This window comes from Apodemus sylvaticus, chromosome 1 (genome assembly GCF_947179515.1).
Source record: "Apodemus sylvaticus chromosome 1, mApoSyl1.1, whole genome shotgun sequence".
Classification (NCBI taxonomy): Eukaryota; Metazoa; Chordata; class Mammalia; order Rodentia; family Muridae; genus Apodemus; species Apodemus sylvaticus.
In genome coordinates this window covers 65,853,653-65,868,540 of record NC_067472.1, presented here as the reverse complement: position 1 = coordinate 65,868,540, position 14,888 = coordinate 65,853,653, and the positions used below count along the sequence as shown (strand labels likewise).

The following is a 14,888-nucleotide window of genomic DNA, read 5'->3' as shown; positions in this document are numbered from 1 at the left end:
CAAGAAAAGCCTGTTTGGAAGTGCAGAAGGTCCACATAGGAGATGGGTCTCCTCCCCTTTCCCCAAGAGCCCCGACACAACAGCCGCAAGACAGGGGACAGGATGATCACATTCATCTCCAGAGTGTGGGGCAGGTATGGTGCATCTGGCGTCACTCGGGTATAACATGCTCCTGTCAGCTTTGATGGAGCCAGAGTGTGCTGGTGAACCTAGCCGGAAGCCCCAGATCCTGCCCGGAATTTCCAGAAACACACCATACACTTTATTTTGTTGTTTACTAAAATACTGAAACTAAAAACAAACTTGCAGGCTAACAAGAATTAGCAAGAGCCTAGGTGCTACACTCAGCGATGGCTGTCTTCTCGGGATTATGCATTGTGGACAGAAGGACAGATGTCAGACTGTATCAAGGCTGGGGTGAGCCCCAGAAAGTGGGGAAAGAGCCCTGAGTGGAGAGGCGGCACGGAGGGGTAGATCTAGGGATAGCGGCTTCACAAAGACTCCAGGGTTTAGCTCACACGATGGCTTGGTGAGGCAGACCATACAGAACCCAGTTGAGGGCTGTGGCGAGTGACTCAAGGTGGTGAGGCTTCAAGCCAGAGAGCGGCTCATCCCTGGAGGTCTGGGGTCCCGCATCTGTGGAGCACAGACACAACCTGTGAGTCCCAGAGCTCTCTGGCAGTAGTCTGTGCCCTGCTGGGATGTCCAGCTTCACAAGGGCATGGTGCCAGGGAGAGGGGAGCACTGGGGAGTAGGGTGGTGCTTCTGGTCACAGGGGGCCTTGAGTTGTCCCTGCAGCCTGACCACAGCAGCCCTGTTAACTCCCATTCCTTGGTGTAGGCAAGGTATGGAAACTATGAGGGTCTGGTTCCGTGGCTGTCGGTGGGTTGTCAATGACAGGACCAGGATAGAACCATGCCTGACCCCTATCTACCTCTCTACCTTCACCAGACTCCATGAGACATCTTAAGGCTGGAGACTGGCCTCATAACCCCCTCTGTGAGATGGAGAGGCACTCCTGCCCTGGGAAGGACAACCCACAGGGGTGGGCTCCTTTCTTCCAAGAACACGCAGATTGCTTCAGCTTGGGCTCCTCTGTGCTGACAGGAACCGGAGGACCAGCGCTGATGGCAGTGGTCATGAGGCCCTTTCTCCATTTCTGGCAAAACAACATGCTAGCCCACTCTGTGGTAGCAGAAGGAGCTGGGAGGAGTCATGCCCGGTACTTTTTCTGGTTTGCTAGGAAGGAGCCAGACAACACCACCTTTGTCTACCTCTCTGGTCCCTCTTCCTCTACTTGGCTGCTCAGTCACTTGCTCTACCACAAACTTATCCATTCACTCCGCTAACTCATACTCACTCATTCATCCACTCCCACTCATTCGCCCACTCACTCTATCACTTACCCACTTAATTCACCCTTCGACTTACTAGTTTACTCGTGAACATCCGAGTTCATCCATTCACTCACCCACCCACGTGTTTCCTCTTCATTCATTCATTCAGCCACTCATTCGTTCGCTCAGACTCAGTTGCACACTCAACTCCCTGCCCCCACCCTGGCAACTACATCTCAGGCACTGGGGAAGCTTTCAAAAGCTTAATCTCCTACTGAGTTGTATTGAATGTATTTCGGATTTCTCAATTTTTAAATCCTCCCAGGATAAATCTTTCTGAGTTATGGTACATTTTCACTTTAGCATATTGCTAAATGCAATTAGCTAGAGTTTTATCTGATTTTTTTTTAACCCTAGTATCCACATATGAAATTTATCTGCAAATTCCTTCACTGCAGCCGGCACATCTTGGCACAAGGTTTGTTTTGAAGGATGAGTAGGTGGAGTTTGTCTCATCTAGAACAGGCAACACCCAGTAACCCTGCCTGAAGCCTAACGCCTGAGCTAGAAGACTGAACTTTTACAGGGACAGGAGATACAAGGCGGAGGGTCTTCCTGGCTCGAGTGTCATCCTCAGTCTGGGAGTTCCTCTTCCTGGAGGTTTTCTTGTCTGGGTTGAGGAAGACCAGGTGGCCCTGTGGGGCTCATGGACTGGGTAGCCTAGGTGGCCAACTCCCCAAAGCCGTCCCCCTGTGAAGAGGGAAAGCTGGGGGATCACCCACATCTCCCCATCTCTTCAGAGTACAGCTGAACTCTTGCTTTGCTCCCTCCCTCCCTTTCTTTTCCACATTCCCTCCCTCCCTCCCTCCCTCCCTCCCTCCTTCCCTCTCTCCCACCCTTCCACCCCTCCCCCTCTCTTTCTCTCTGTGTTTTTGTGGAGGGCTAAAGGCTGGCATCCTATGGAACTGAGGATCTTGTTCACCTACAGGTCACGCAGAGGCTGACCAGACTGCATTGTCTTCTCCACGAGGACAATGATTGTTGGCCCATGCACTCCCTCCCTCCCTCCCTCCCTCCCTCCCTCCCTCCCTTTTCCTTCCTGCTTTCTTTCCTTCTTCACTCCCTCTTTCCTTCACTCTCCCACTCTCCCACTCTTCACTCTCCCTCCTGAAGTGGGGACACCCTATCCCTGAGGGTCAATGAACACAATGTAACCCCAGGGGCTTACACCGACAAACAAATGGGAGGGCAGCCTCTGCCTTACCTTGGCTACCTGTTTCATTGCGTTGTAACATATGAATGAGACGAACTGTTTTTCCAAGTGGCTTGCCAATTGCTAACATGTCTGGGGGTGGAGAAGGGAGAGAAAAGTCTGTTCAGGTGGACTACAGACACTCTTGGAAGGCTTTTAGCAAAAGCCCCAAAAGACTTTGGGATAGCCGGGGTGCCACTCACTGTCCCACAGGATGGTGGCCCTCAGCATGTTGTCCTTCAGCAGTGTGGGCCACTGGTTGTTGACAATGCTCTCAACCCCTATCAGACTCAGAAGGATGGCAGTCTCAATGGGCCTCTCCAAGGACCGCTGTGAGATACTGTAGAGATACATGGACTGGCACCAAGGGGTTGATGGTGCTCCCTCCATCCTCCCCTGCACCAGCTGCTAGACTGCATGTGTGGGCCAGGGATTTTATACTTCTGAATCTCACCCACAAAAGTTAAATGCTATTTAACAGGAAATAGCATTTTTAAGTATTGTCAAATCTGTCTAGTGGCAGTTCCCAGGCCTAGCATGGAGCCCACAGTGGGAGTTGGTACCATTAGATAGAAGGTGTTGGCCAGTCGGCCCTGGTAGCCCACCAGTCCCTGGGGTAAGATATATTGGCACTTGCTCATAACACCCCCTTCCCAAACCATAGGCTAGTGGTGACACAACAAGAACAGTGGGTACCTCTGGCCCTCTGAGGTTTCTATCTTCCGCTTCCGGCTATGAGAGGACCTTGTCAAGTCCAGCAGGATCATCATCTGACACTCTGCAGAACACAGTGAGGCTCCTCAGTAATCACCCACACCATTACCAGAGCCCTGTGGGAGCTGCACTCTGATCAATCAACCTGATGCTTGGACTTTCAACATGTTCTTTCCAGGTTCTTTCAACCCATTGATCACACACAGGAAACAGGGAGTAAGCCTGCTTAGGGCCACTTCTAATTCTTCCTAGCATAGAGAACTCTGCTCCCCCATCATTTATGGAAGCTTCTGACATTCCATACTGGTGCCGAGAGAGAGAAGGAACCTCAGTGTATACCTGTGAGGATGGTATGAGAAGCTGGTCCCAGAGAGGGTCTGGCTAAAGGAACTTTGCAGACTAGAGGGCCGTGGAAGCTGACCAAGATTATTACCCCTCAGCTTGCTGCAGATATAAGGGTTTCTGGGATGTAAGATGGTCATGAGTACTTTTGGGTTAGTGGGCCACCCTAGACAGGAATGCCCACTGAAACAAGTAGCAGTGCATGGTCCTGGTGTGGCCATCTACAGGACCCGTGTGGGCACAGAGGTGAGATGAGCTTTGGAGAGTGTTCCCATAGGCAAAATGTCTACCTGTGCTTCTGATGATGGGGCTGTTCATTCCACACATGTATTCCATACATGTCCAGGGCTAACAGCTGATGAAATAGACCTGGTCAGCATGGGAATAGACTGTGGCCATGGTGAGCACTGGTGTCTTAGTGTGGACAGAACAACCAGACAGTGTCTATATAACCATGTGTCCTGGCTGGTTTTGTGTGTCAACTTGACACAAGCTGGAGTTATGACAGAAAAAGGAGCTTCAGGTGAGGAAATGCCTCCATGAGATCCAGCTGTAAGGGATTATTTTCTCAATTAGTGATCAAGGTGGGGAGGACCCCTTGTAGGTGGTACCATCCTTGGGCTGGTAGTCTTGGGTTCTATAAGAAAGTAAGCTGAGCAAGGCAGGGAAGCAAGTCAGTAAGAAACATCCCTCCATGGCCTCTGCATCAGCTCCTGCTTCCTGACCTGCTTGAGTTCCAGTCCTGACTTCCTTTGGTGATGAACAGCACTGTGGAAAGTGTAGGTTGAATAAACCCTTTCCTCCCCAACTTGCTTCTTGGTCATGATGTTTTGTGCAGGAATAGAAACCCCTACTGAGATACCATGCAAGGGGCCATATCCTTCACAAGGGAGGAAGTGACATCTTTGGGATCCAGGAAAGGCTTATCCATTGTCGGTGCATGGTGACTATCCCTAAGCAGTCCAACAAAAGCATCCTCCTACAGTCAGGTAAAGGACCCTGGGGAACCTCAGAGAAACACAAACACACCAGAGGGTCCATGGCTTGGGGCCAAGATGACTGTGGACCACAAAGACCAGCACACTGCAACACTCCAAACGTCTGAACGCTGAGCCTGCTGCTGCTGTGTGCTGTGTGCTATGGGTGCTTGGGTTAGCATGACACTTCTGGCAAGGTGCCTGTAAGCACACTGTGCTCAACATGCCAAGAGGTACTGTTTTCATTGATCTCTGAACTTAGCCTAGGTCACTTCCCACCTGTGGTGCCCTCTACTTGGCTTCTGAACCCTTTTAGTCTCTGGTATATCTGGGCACAGCATTTCCATGATAGCCCTGAGCCTGCTGTTAGTAGACACACAGAAAGAACAAGGCTCCTGAATGCCCATGCTCAGACTGGGAAGGTTCTGCAGGGTTCTTTGAGGTGACACTTCACATCTGATGCTCATCTGTGGGAGTCTGGAGATCTGAACAGGGGTCCTCTGCATAGGAGGAGGTGCTGAGGGCAACCAGGAGGGTGAGTGACCCCGTGGCTGCCATACTACTGTTGGAAATGGAGTTCGGGGACAGTTTTCAGATAGACCACAGGTTAGGGGAGGGTGCTATGGCTCCCTGAAGCATTGCCCTGAACAATGGATCAAGTGGCAGTGGCCTTGCTTTCCTCCCTAGGATCCCATATGTGCCTGCAGGCCCCGGGCTGGGGCTGTCAACGGGGAAGGGGCCTCACCTTGCAGATCCATGGCTACCAGTCTTTCTGTTTCTAGGTGGGACAGGAAGGTCTCCATCCCGTAGAAGAAAAAGCCTCTGCAGCTGTCCAGTACCTGCTCCCAGTCAGACTGGCTGCACAGGGAGAAAACACCACATCTGGCCTAGGGGAATACTCCTGCAACCCCTCCTTCCAGCAGGGAATGTCCCCTGCCACCTGCACTAAACCCTTTATTCTGCTGTGGGGCCCACATTAGTTTTGTTTACCCAGTGCACAGCTGGCCTCAGATGGACCCCTCACCCCCACCCCTACCCCCAGCCCCCAGGGATGAGCTGATCTAGGAACAAACATGCATCTCATGCCAGTGCTAAGTACCATAGCGCCTCCAATATGGGACACAGGGACTCGGTATGGCCTTCGTCACCAGCTCTGACCTCTGTGCTCCACCCCTCGCCCTGCGCAGGCTCACTCCTGTACCTCTATGCCCCTGTACCAACTGGCTTGTACCTCTATGCCCTTGTACCTCTGCTCCAGGCCCATCAGCACCAAGAGACAGGAATGACAGAATGCATGCCCATGGGGCCAGCGTGTGACTATCCTAGCAGTGTGTCTTCATTGGGAGGTTTGGCCTGAGGGGATCTGATGTTACCTGGCCAGATCGTGTGTGGGAGAGTGACCCTGAGACTATTACTGTGTCCTTTACTTAGTGCTGTGCCCTGGGCTCTATAGGGCAGGCCTAGCTAGCAGGGAAGGTATCACACATAGGCACCAGCCTCTCTAGTTAGCTATTAAAGACCTAGGACCCAACCTTGGAAAGTGGTTGCTTCCCAGGTACCCCATCCAACGTGCGGCAAACGAGTCTCGGTACTTATCCAAGATTTCCTGGGTTACTAAGACAGGTCTCAGTAAGTCTGCAGGAAGAATTGAAAGAGGCTGTGACTTCCACATCAAGGCATGGGGGATGGGCTCCTGTGCCCCTGTGCTGGGAAATAGGCTGGGGAGGAGTGAGTTTTAAGCACAGGTGAGAATCCTTTCTTCTACAGTTGGAGGACTTGGTAGAGAAGGATAAATAGTAGGAAGAGAAGGAAGGGGGGGAGTGAGAGTTGAGGGGAGGAGGAAGCCCCAGTGAATCAAAGTATTTAGAATGCCAAGACGGTCAACTTGTATTCAGACCCAAGGCTCCAAGGCCACTTGAGGAGATTTCCATATAGCCATGAGAGCAGCTGGCACAAGGCCTGTTTGGCTCGCCTTGGCTTCCATGCCAGGAGCCTGTGTGATGTTCTTACCTTTGCCCCGGGCCTCCTCATAAGGGTCCACAACAACTGGGTCTGTGTCAAGGACAAACAGGAACCAAAGCAGAACCCTGGGGCCATAAGCACCCACCATCGAAGGATACACTTGATGGTGTCCGAGTCGATTAGGGAGCATTCTGGGGGGATGATCCGGATCACGGTGCTCTGCAGCACAGATGGGGGTGTCAACGCCTGGGCTCACCAGCGGGGCCTCGGCAGATCCCGTGGGCCTGACTGAACCCAAGCTGAGAGGAGTGTGGAGTCCCGGGCTCCCACCCACCCACCTTTAAGACCTTCTTTGCTGGAGGTTTCTTCTTTACGTCCTTGTTCTTGACCTCTTTCTTCACACTGCCCTCTGTGGAGGACAAGGACAGGAATGAGGCATCGGTGGGCACACGATGCCTCAAAGGCACTAGAGACTGCTCAGTTGTTCAGTTCTGAGTTTGTGAGTCTGACTCGGCGAAAACAATTGATTATTATTTTTTAACTTTTGTCATGTCAAAACACAAAACTTTGTAGGCCCAAGGAAAGCTTCTGAGGAAAGACTTATAGGCTTATAGGCACCCATTTCTGACCGTATTCCACACAAGGAGCTCACCAGGTATTTGCACCCCTGATGGCTGCAGAGCCTCTGCAGAGATTTAGAGCCCGTATCGTTGCTATGCTGAGCTCTCCCCAGAAGGCAGGTCTTTCTGACTTCGTGTGAATAGCTCTGTGTTCCACTGTGGTCGTCTTCCTCCTCCTCCACCCCATGCCTTTCACTCCTGTTATACCCTCCAGGATGGGACATCCACAGGGAGTGGGAGCCGACCATGGCTCTCTGCCATCCCCATTTTGCCAAAGACGCTTCTCGGGGACACACAAGGAAGGAACTTGGCTCTCTTAGAGTCAGAGCTGACCTTCCCACAGTCCTTCAGGTACATCTCAGCCTTGCACTTCTTGAGGCCTTAATCCTCACCAAGTAGTTACTTACTTGCTTTCTAAGTGGAAATCAGTTTGTATCTTCCAGAATTTTATAAAAACAAAGGCATCTGCTGTATGCCCTCTTCCGAGTCTCTCCCTGGGCATAGTCTCCTCAGTGCTGACATGCTCCCATCCATCCAAGTGGGGGTTCAAATGACCATTAAGTGGCTGCTCAGTTGTGAGGAGCAGAGGAAGGCCTAGTGAATACGTGCTGTTGACAGGGGTGTGGCCATGTCCGGTATCGTAGCCTCAGACCCATGGGAAAATGACAAACTCTGTCCCACACCCCAAAGCTCAGAGGGAAACAACAGTGTTGGTGTTGTGTGAAGAAAATGACCACCATGGCTTTCTCCCCCCAGTTCTTTACAGTATACTGCTCCCTGACACAGACTACTCCTACACAGATTAGCTAATTTGTTTATCTCTACATAATAATTTTGCCCCTTTGCTTATCTATATGTAATAACCCTGCTTCCTTGTCCAGCTTTATACAATAATCCTGCCTCTTTGTTCAACTGTATATAATAAACATGCTGAGCTTCCAGAGTCCTGTGACTTCTCCATCAGAGAGCCTGGTCTACCCAATCCCAGAGTCTCTCTTTCCCTCCCTCCCCTTCCCTCCCCCTCCCTCTCCTCCCTCCCCCTCCTTCTCTACCTCTCTTTCTCCTCCCCCTCTTCTCTCTCTGTATATATGTGTATGGCCATTTCTCCCCCCCCCCCCATCAGATCAAGTCCCTACAATTGTGCAAGAACATGGCCTTGAGTGGTTCAGTTCAGTGGCTTCCAGGTTTGGGCTGTCAAGGGGAGGGGTACAATCTGAGAGTTTTTATGGCTACACTGCCTTCACATCTCTTATGTAAAGGCCTAGGGGACAGAGCATGGGTCGCCTGTGGGCCAGCATGTAGCTTTTGTCCACTCGACTGTTTCCCCAGTGGTTCTCCTGGGAGTCACTCCCATCAACACCAGCGTTCCTAGCAACAGTGGACAAAGCACGTGCCTCTTCATCTTCTCTGCTACTTGAAATGGAGAGCCTCTTAATCTAACTATTTATTTAAAGTGTTCCATTCAATCATTCATCTTTTACTTGGATTAGCAAACACAGTTGGTACAGTTGGTACGTGGTAGGCGATTCTGAAGCATGCACGTACTGCAGACGGGTGGAGCCTGGTGGAGCCAAGCCCGCCAGATGGTCACGCTACACATTCCCCTCTCAGGGCGTTGGCAAATTTACCTAAACTCCACCCTTAGCCACTTCAGAACATACGGCACGGCATCGGCCACATCACCATGTCGCTCAAGTGAACTCTCAAAACCTTTTCTGCCAACTCGAATTTTGTGCCAACTCCCTACTGCCAGCCCCTGCCCTCCTTTATGAGGTCATAAGGAGTCAAAGCTTATAAAAGTCCCAGTGTGAGTGACAGTGTCTGTGCCTGGCTCCATGTCCCCCAGGCTCATCCTGCTCTCTTAAAGCGAGACTTCCTTCTTTTCTGTGGCTGGATGTGCTCTCTTGTGTAGATACGGTCCATCTTTCATAACCATTTGCCCCAGTGATGGCCACTTAGACGGCTGTGTACGAAGAATGCCACAGACATGGGAGAACCGGCTGCTTCCATTTCCTCTGACGGACACCCACTGCGTGTACCCGTCATTGCAAAACCGCTCATCCATTGACCTTCAGTCCTCACCCTTCACACCAACCTGCTTAACTGCAGCCCCTGTAGCCGCTGCCGGGGGAGACGGGCGTGGAACCTCCGCGCATGCCTGTATGCCTCCTACATCCTACGTCAGCTTCCCTTCCTCCCTGCAGATCTAGGGTGAACTCTGGGGCTTGGGAGGTTCTTAGTGCTTGCCCCAGGGTTTACTTTACGTTTTGTTGCAGTCTCCCTTTCAATGATACTATGCTGCGGCACAGACAGCAGGGCCTCCTGCACAGTCTGCGCCCACCCACCCTCCCACCAGCTCTTGCTCTGCTCTTGTTGTACGTGCTATAAAATCCCACAGCATTGCTATTGCTTTCTTTCACTCAAGTTTTTGCTCAAAATAGATTTTTAAAATAATTTTTTAAAATAAAATTATCACAGCTTTGCTTCATGGCTGCTTGTTTCTTTCCCTGGCCTTTGGATTGCTCACCCTGCCCCTGATGGCCCCCACAGGGTCCGCTGGAGACCCCCACAGGGTCCGCTGGAGGCCCTCTTAAGCACTCATCACTTCTTGCTATGATGTTTCTGAACTCAGTTTCCCCTCCAGGATCTTAGCCCCATGTCAGGAATAGCCTTTTGGGCACAGAATTAAGCCCATGCCCTGTGTCAGTGTGGGGCTCACGATGCACCTCCCCTCTCTTGGGCTGTGTGTGCCACTGGTCTTGGGTTGATTGGGCCCTTGTTTTTTTCTCTTTTCTGCCTGGTTTCTTGTCATTGTGGTTGGACGGAAGAATGTGACACTTACTGTTTTATGTGGAGGGACAGTGGAAGTCCAGGTTATTTGACTTAACTTGGTATTTACTGAGCACTGAATGTTTTTCCCTTTCTGCAGTCCTGGTTTTAGAACCCAGAGCCTTGTGTGTGCTGGGCAAATGCTCTACTACTGAGCTGTATTTTCAGCTCTACTTCGGTATTTATTGATGTACAAACATGTATTCTGAAGTGTCAGTATGCCCCTGTTGTGGATTTGGTTTGTTGCTTATTTTATGTTAATTGGGTTCCCCAAATTCACAGAAACTGGCATGTCTTCCAGTGAGATGCTGACTGGGCCTGTACCAGCTGGTTCTAATTGGTAAATAAAGTTGTTGCGGGGGGGGGGAGGGCAGGGAGATAGGGGTGGGGTGGGTGGGGGGGCTTTGAGGCTCCCAGGAAAGGACCACCTTGGGGGAAGAGGAAAATTGCCATTGTCAAGAAAGGAGAGAAGACACCACCAGGCCTTAGGAGGGCTACCTCTATACTATGTGACTCTTTTGGGACAGGGATGGATAAAGCCCCAGGGATCAGAAGCTAGAAATCAGAGCTGCAGGCTTAGCTCAAACCCCACAGGGCACCCAGCTCATGTCAGCCAGGACTGAATTCCTGCTAGAGACAGGATTGTGTAGGGCAGAGAGACCTAGACACTAACAACATGTAAGAGTTGGGAATGGTGGCCCATCAGGGCTACATCGTGGTGACCAAGATAAAATAAAGATCTTAATAAGCGATAATTCAGGAATATTGGAGGGAGTGTGTTAGCTACAGGGAAGTGCCCAGCCATTGTGCTGTTTGAGGCATATTAAAATAGAAGGCTGTGTGTGTGTGTGTGTGTGTGTGTGTGTGTGTGTGTGTTTGGGTTCATTTGTGAACCCAGAACATTGGGCAGGTACTGAGGAGTATATGTGCATCTGCCGGGGCATTTAGAACAGAGTAACAATACCATCTCCTCACGTCCCAGGAGCAGTTTGGAGGACTTTCGCAGCCTGGACCATCCTGCAGTGTCATAGGTGCCTGACTCAGCACCCACCTTGTCTCAGCGCCCTACAATGTCTAGCCAAATGATTCTGGGCATCAGATCCTTCACTCAGTGGGATTCTTCTTTGCTGTGGTATCAGCACCCATGAAACATGGATTCAAGTAGGCTTTCTGTTCACAGCACAAGGTATCTATTCTGGAAGTGATTTCGAATGGGTAAGGACCAAGGAAGATGTGAGAACCCTTGACGATCATCTTCAATGTTGGGTATAGAAGCCACGCCTTGTACGCAGAAGCCAATCACTCAACGCTGGGCTGCACCCCCACTGCCTTGTTACTTTTTGATGGGAGTTAACAATATTTTCATCTGAAAAGTAATTTAAATTTTTCCATTTTAAAATTAAGTACTGCTGTGGCTAAAGTACTACTTACTCACCTATCTCCTCCTTATGGAGACGGTTCCACAGCATCTGGAGAGAAAAATCTCGTGACAGGGAGGTGACCTCATTGAACATGGAGAGCCCCTCCAGGGGCAGCTCTAGGAGGAGCTTGTCCGCGATCAGGATCAGGTACTCAGGGTCAGGCTGCCCTGTGGAATGGAAATGACAGCAGCTCAGACACAAGGGGAGACCAGCTCTGAGGGCGGGGCAGGCCTGGAGCTTCGTCCAGCTTCATTCCTCTGAGCCCTGACTTGGTGGCTAGATGACTGGCCTGGTGGCTGCTGTCCCAGGCATGGGGATATGAGGGAAGACTATGTCCCCAGCCCAGCTTGCAGAGGCGTGGCTGCATTGGTGACACGCTAGGGTCCCTCAGGCTGCCACTGGTTTTGATGGTGAGATCAAGTTTAAGACATGGACCTGGATGGAGTTGTTGGTAATAGTACACCTTATAGGATGCCGCATCTCAAGATACCTAACCCCCAAGGCAGGCCGTGTAATATCCAGGCTGATGACAACTCCTCTCAGAGGACTTTTCAGATGGTCAGTCCTTCAGAGAGCCCTGGAAGGAAGGCTCACCCTCATGACCACACTGGTAGCCTCTCTGTGGCCATGGGTGTGGGCCACTGACTGACTAGGTACTGCCACTCTGCACACAGTTATGCTGATATCCAGAAGTGGGGCCACAGGCACTTCAACTGGATCCATTCATTCATTCTCTCCCATCTCTCCCTCCCTCTTTTCTTTTTCTTTCTTTTTCTTTCTTCTTTCTTTCTTTCTTTCTTTCTTTCTTTCTTCTTTCTTTCTTTCTTTCTTTCTTTCTTTCTTTCTTTCTTTCTTTCTTTCTTTCTTTCTTTCTTTCTTTCTTTTCTCAAGACAGGGTTTCTCTGTCTAGTCCTGGCTGTCCTGGAACCAAGCTGGTGTCCGACTCACAGAGATCCACCTGCCTCTGCCTCCTGAGTGCTGGGATTAAAGGCATGTGCCACCACCACCAGGCTTCAACTGGATTTTCTTTCTTTCTTCTTTCTTCTTTCTTTCTTTCTTTCTTTCTGTCCGACTCACAGAGATTCACCTGCCTCTGCCTCCTGAGTGCTGGGATTAAAGGCATGTGCCACCACCACCAGGCTTCAACTGGATTTTCTTTCTTTCTTCTTTCTTTCTTTCTTTCTTTCTTTCTTTCTTTCTTTCTTTCTTTCTTTCTTTCTTTCTTTCTTTCTAAGATTTATTTACTTATTATATGTAAGTACACTCTCGCTGTCTTCAGACACCCCAGAAGAGAGGGTCAGATCTTGTTATGGATGGTCGTGAGCCACCATGTGGTTGCTGGGATTTGAACTCAGGACCTTTGGAAGAACAGCTAGTGCTCTTGACCGCTGAGCCATCTCTCCAGCCCCTCAACTGGATTTTCTTAATTTTCAAAGCAAGAACAGGTTTGCTCGAAACCTAGCAGTGACTCTTTGCTCTGTTTTCAATCCTGGGAGTTCAGTACAGGGAGGGCAGAGACTCAGGTCAGGAGAGAGGCCACAGGGACTGACTGGCCAGCCCACAGAACATGAAACCTGCACTCAGCTCTCTGGTTGCTGCGGTGCTTCTGAGCAACCCCCACCCCCCCACCCCCCACCCCCCCCACCCCCCCCCTAATTTAGGCCGTTGCACATTTGCAATCTGCGGTTCTTGGGGTGTTCGCTTCATCTGGCTCATGGCAATGTGGCCAGATCGACTTGGGAGAAAGCTTGAGGGGTGGTGGAGGAGGGAGCAAGCAGCCACCCCCTTTGCCATCCCTCAGTTCTTTGTGGAGCTCGACAAGGAGACAAAATTTAACATAGGAAATTGCCTTTTAAAGGAGTCGTTCATTAGTAAAATCAAAGTAGCCAAGAGACAGGATGGCCCACACTTGACCTTCCTGCCAGTAGCCACACAGCTAGAGTATCCTCCCAGTCTAGTGAAAACAGCAGGGGTTGTGCTAAAATTACTGCACACACAAGATCACCATCAGAGACCACGCATGGGTGCCAGGTGGACAAGACAGCGCCCTTTCCCACGGCCACCTCTGGTGAGCTCCCCAATTCAGGGCAGGGCAGCGACACTCATCTTTCCTAGAGGCACCAGCAGACTGTCGTCTGGCCAGGCATTGAGAGCTGGGTACAACACACTGATCTTGCTTAAGGCACTGTGCGCCAGGAATTGATAATTTGCCCAGAAAGGGCAGCATGGACCCACTGTTTGATAATTCTTCTCAGTGCCCAGAACCTTCTAGGGCAGTGCTTTTCAACCTGTGAGTCATAACACCTTTTGCAGGCAGGGGTTGGACAACTAGTTGCCTAAGACCAGTGGAAAACACAGATATTTGCATTACAAATCGTAACACTAGCAAAAATACAGCTATGAACTAGCAATGAAAATAATTTTAGGGTTTGGGGAGTCATTGCAACATGAGATCACAGTATTAGGAAGGTTGAGAACCACTCTTCTAGGGCCTTCCACCTAGCCTGGGGTGGTTGTGTTCTAGGAGACCTCACGGAGAGGAGCCTTGCTTCCTGTGTAGCATGCTCAGGTAGGACTTGTTTGAGCATGAAACCTGTGACTTCCGACCCACCCCAGCTTTCTATGATGGAAGGGCGAGGACCCCCACGGGGTCCTGAGGTACCAGCAGTGTCCTGTGGGTCTGTCTGTCCCTGCCACTTACCTGAAGGGAGAGATACCTTCCTTTCCTTCTCTCTGCCTTTATTTTTCCCTGCATCACCGACAGCTGTTGGCATCTGATTTCTGAAATTCAGAGTGACTGTGTTCAGGCTTTAGGAAACAGGGAAACACTCGGAGAAGCGTCAGCCTGCTGAGTCCTCACCCTGTGATCACTGCTTAGGCCATGTTTCTCTTTTTAAAGACACAGTCTCACCACGTAGCTCTGGCTATCTCACAGCTCTCTACATAAACCAGGCTGGCCTCAAACTCAGAGACCTTCCTGCCTCCTGAGTACTGGGATTAAAGTCATGTGCTACTACACCCAGCGCCATCTCTGCATCTGACACACAGTGTCAACAGAGGGGGGACCTCAGGATGCCCTCGTGCTGCTGGAGAAGAATGCCCAGCTCTTCCGTCACCTGCCTTCTTTTCTCCCAAAATGAGTGCCAGAGGCTGAGCCCTGGGCCTTGTTAGTTCTCCCACATCAGACTCAGACCAAGGTGGTCATGGGGCAGGAACAGCAGCAGCAGTGGGACTCCTGCCTATAAAACACACAGAAGAGCTAGGAACTTAGTAGGGCCAGAACACCTACAGGCAAGTTTCCATATGGAGGGAAATCTCAGACACCAGGATGTCTGCCCATCACAACTGGCTACTTAGCTCACATGGGCACTTTCCTGTGTCCAGATGTGAGATTGGCACTGCCCTTAAGCTATACCCAACTGGCCTGGCCTGTG

General features: G+C 50.7%; 1 protein-coding gene across 1 annotated transcript in view; it reads right to left on the bottom strand.

The window, feature by feature from the left end:
* Nucleotides 1–514: 514 nt before the first annotated feature.
* Nucleotides 515–14,888, bottom strand: part of Cfap46 (cilia and flagella associated protein 46) — an 85,045-nt gene continuing 70,671 nt past the window's right edge. Inside the window, exons 49-59 of the mRNA XM_052173634.1 lie at nt 14,156–14,235; nt 11,469–11,621; nt 6,923–6,993; nt 6,743–6,803; nt 6,633–6,668; nt 6,155–6,257; nt 5,368–5,480; nt 3,286–3,367; nt 2,793–2,929; nt 2,602–2,682; nt 515–636 (exon numbers count right to left, since the gene is read on the bottom strand). Of these exons, the coding sequence (XP_052029594.1) occupies nt 515–636; nt 2,602–2,682; nt 2,793–2,929; nt 3,286–3,367; nt 5,368–5,480; nt 6,155–6,257; nt 6,633–6,668; nt 6,743–6,803; nt 6,923–6,993; nt 11,469–11,621; nt 14,156–14,235 (1,039 nt within the window). The remainder of the gene's footprint in view (nt 637–2,601; nt 2,683–2,792; nt 2,930–3,285; nt 3,368–5,367; nt 5,481–6,154; nt 6,258–6,632; nt 6,669–6,742; nt 6,804–6,922; nt 6,994–11,468; nt 11,622–14,155; nt 14,236–14,888) is intronic.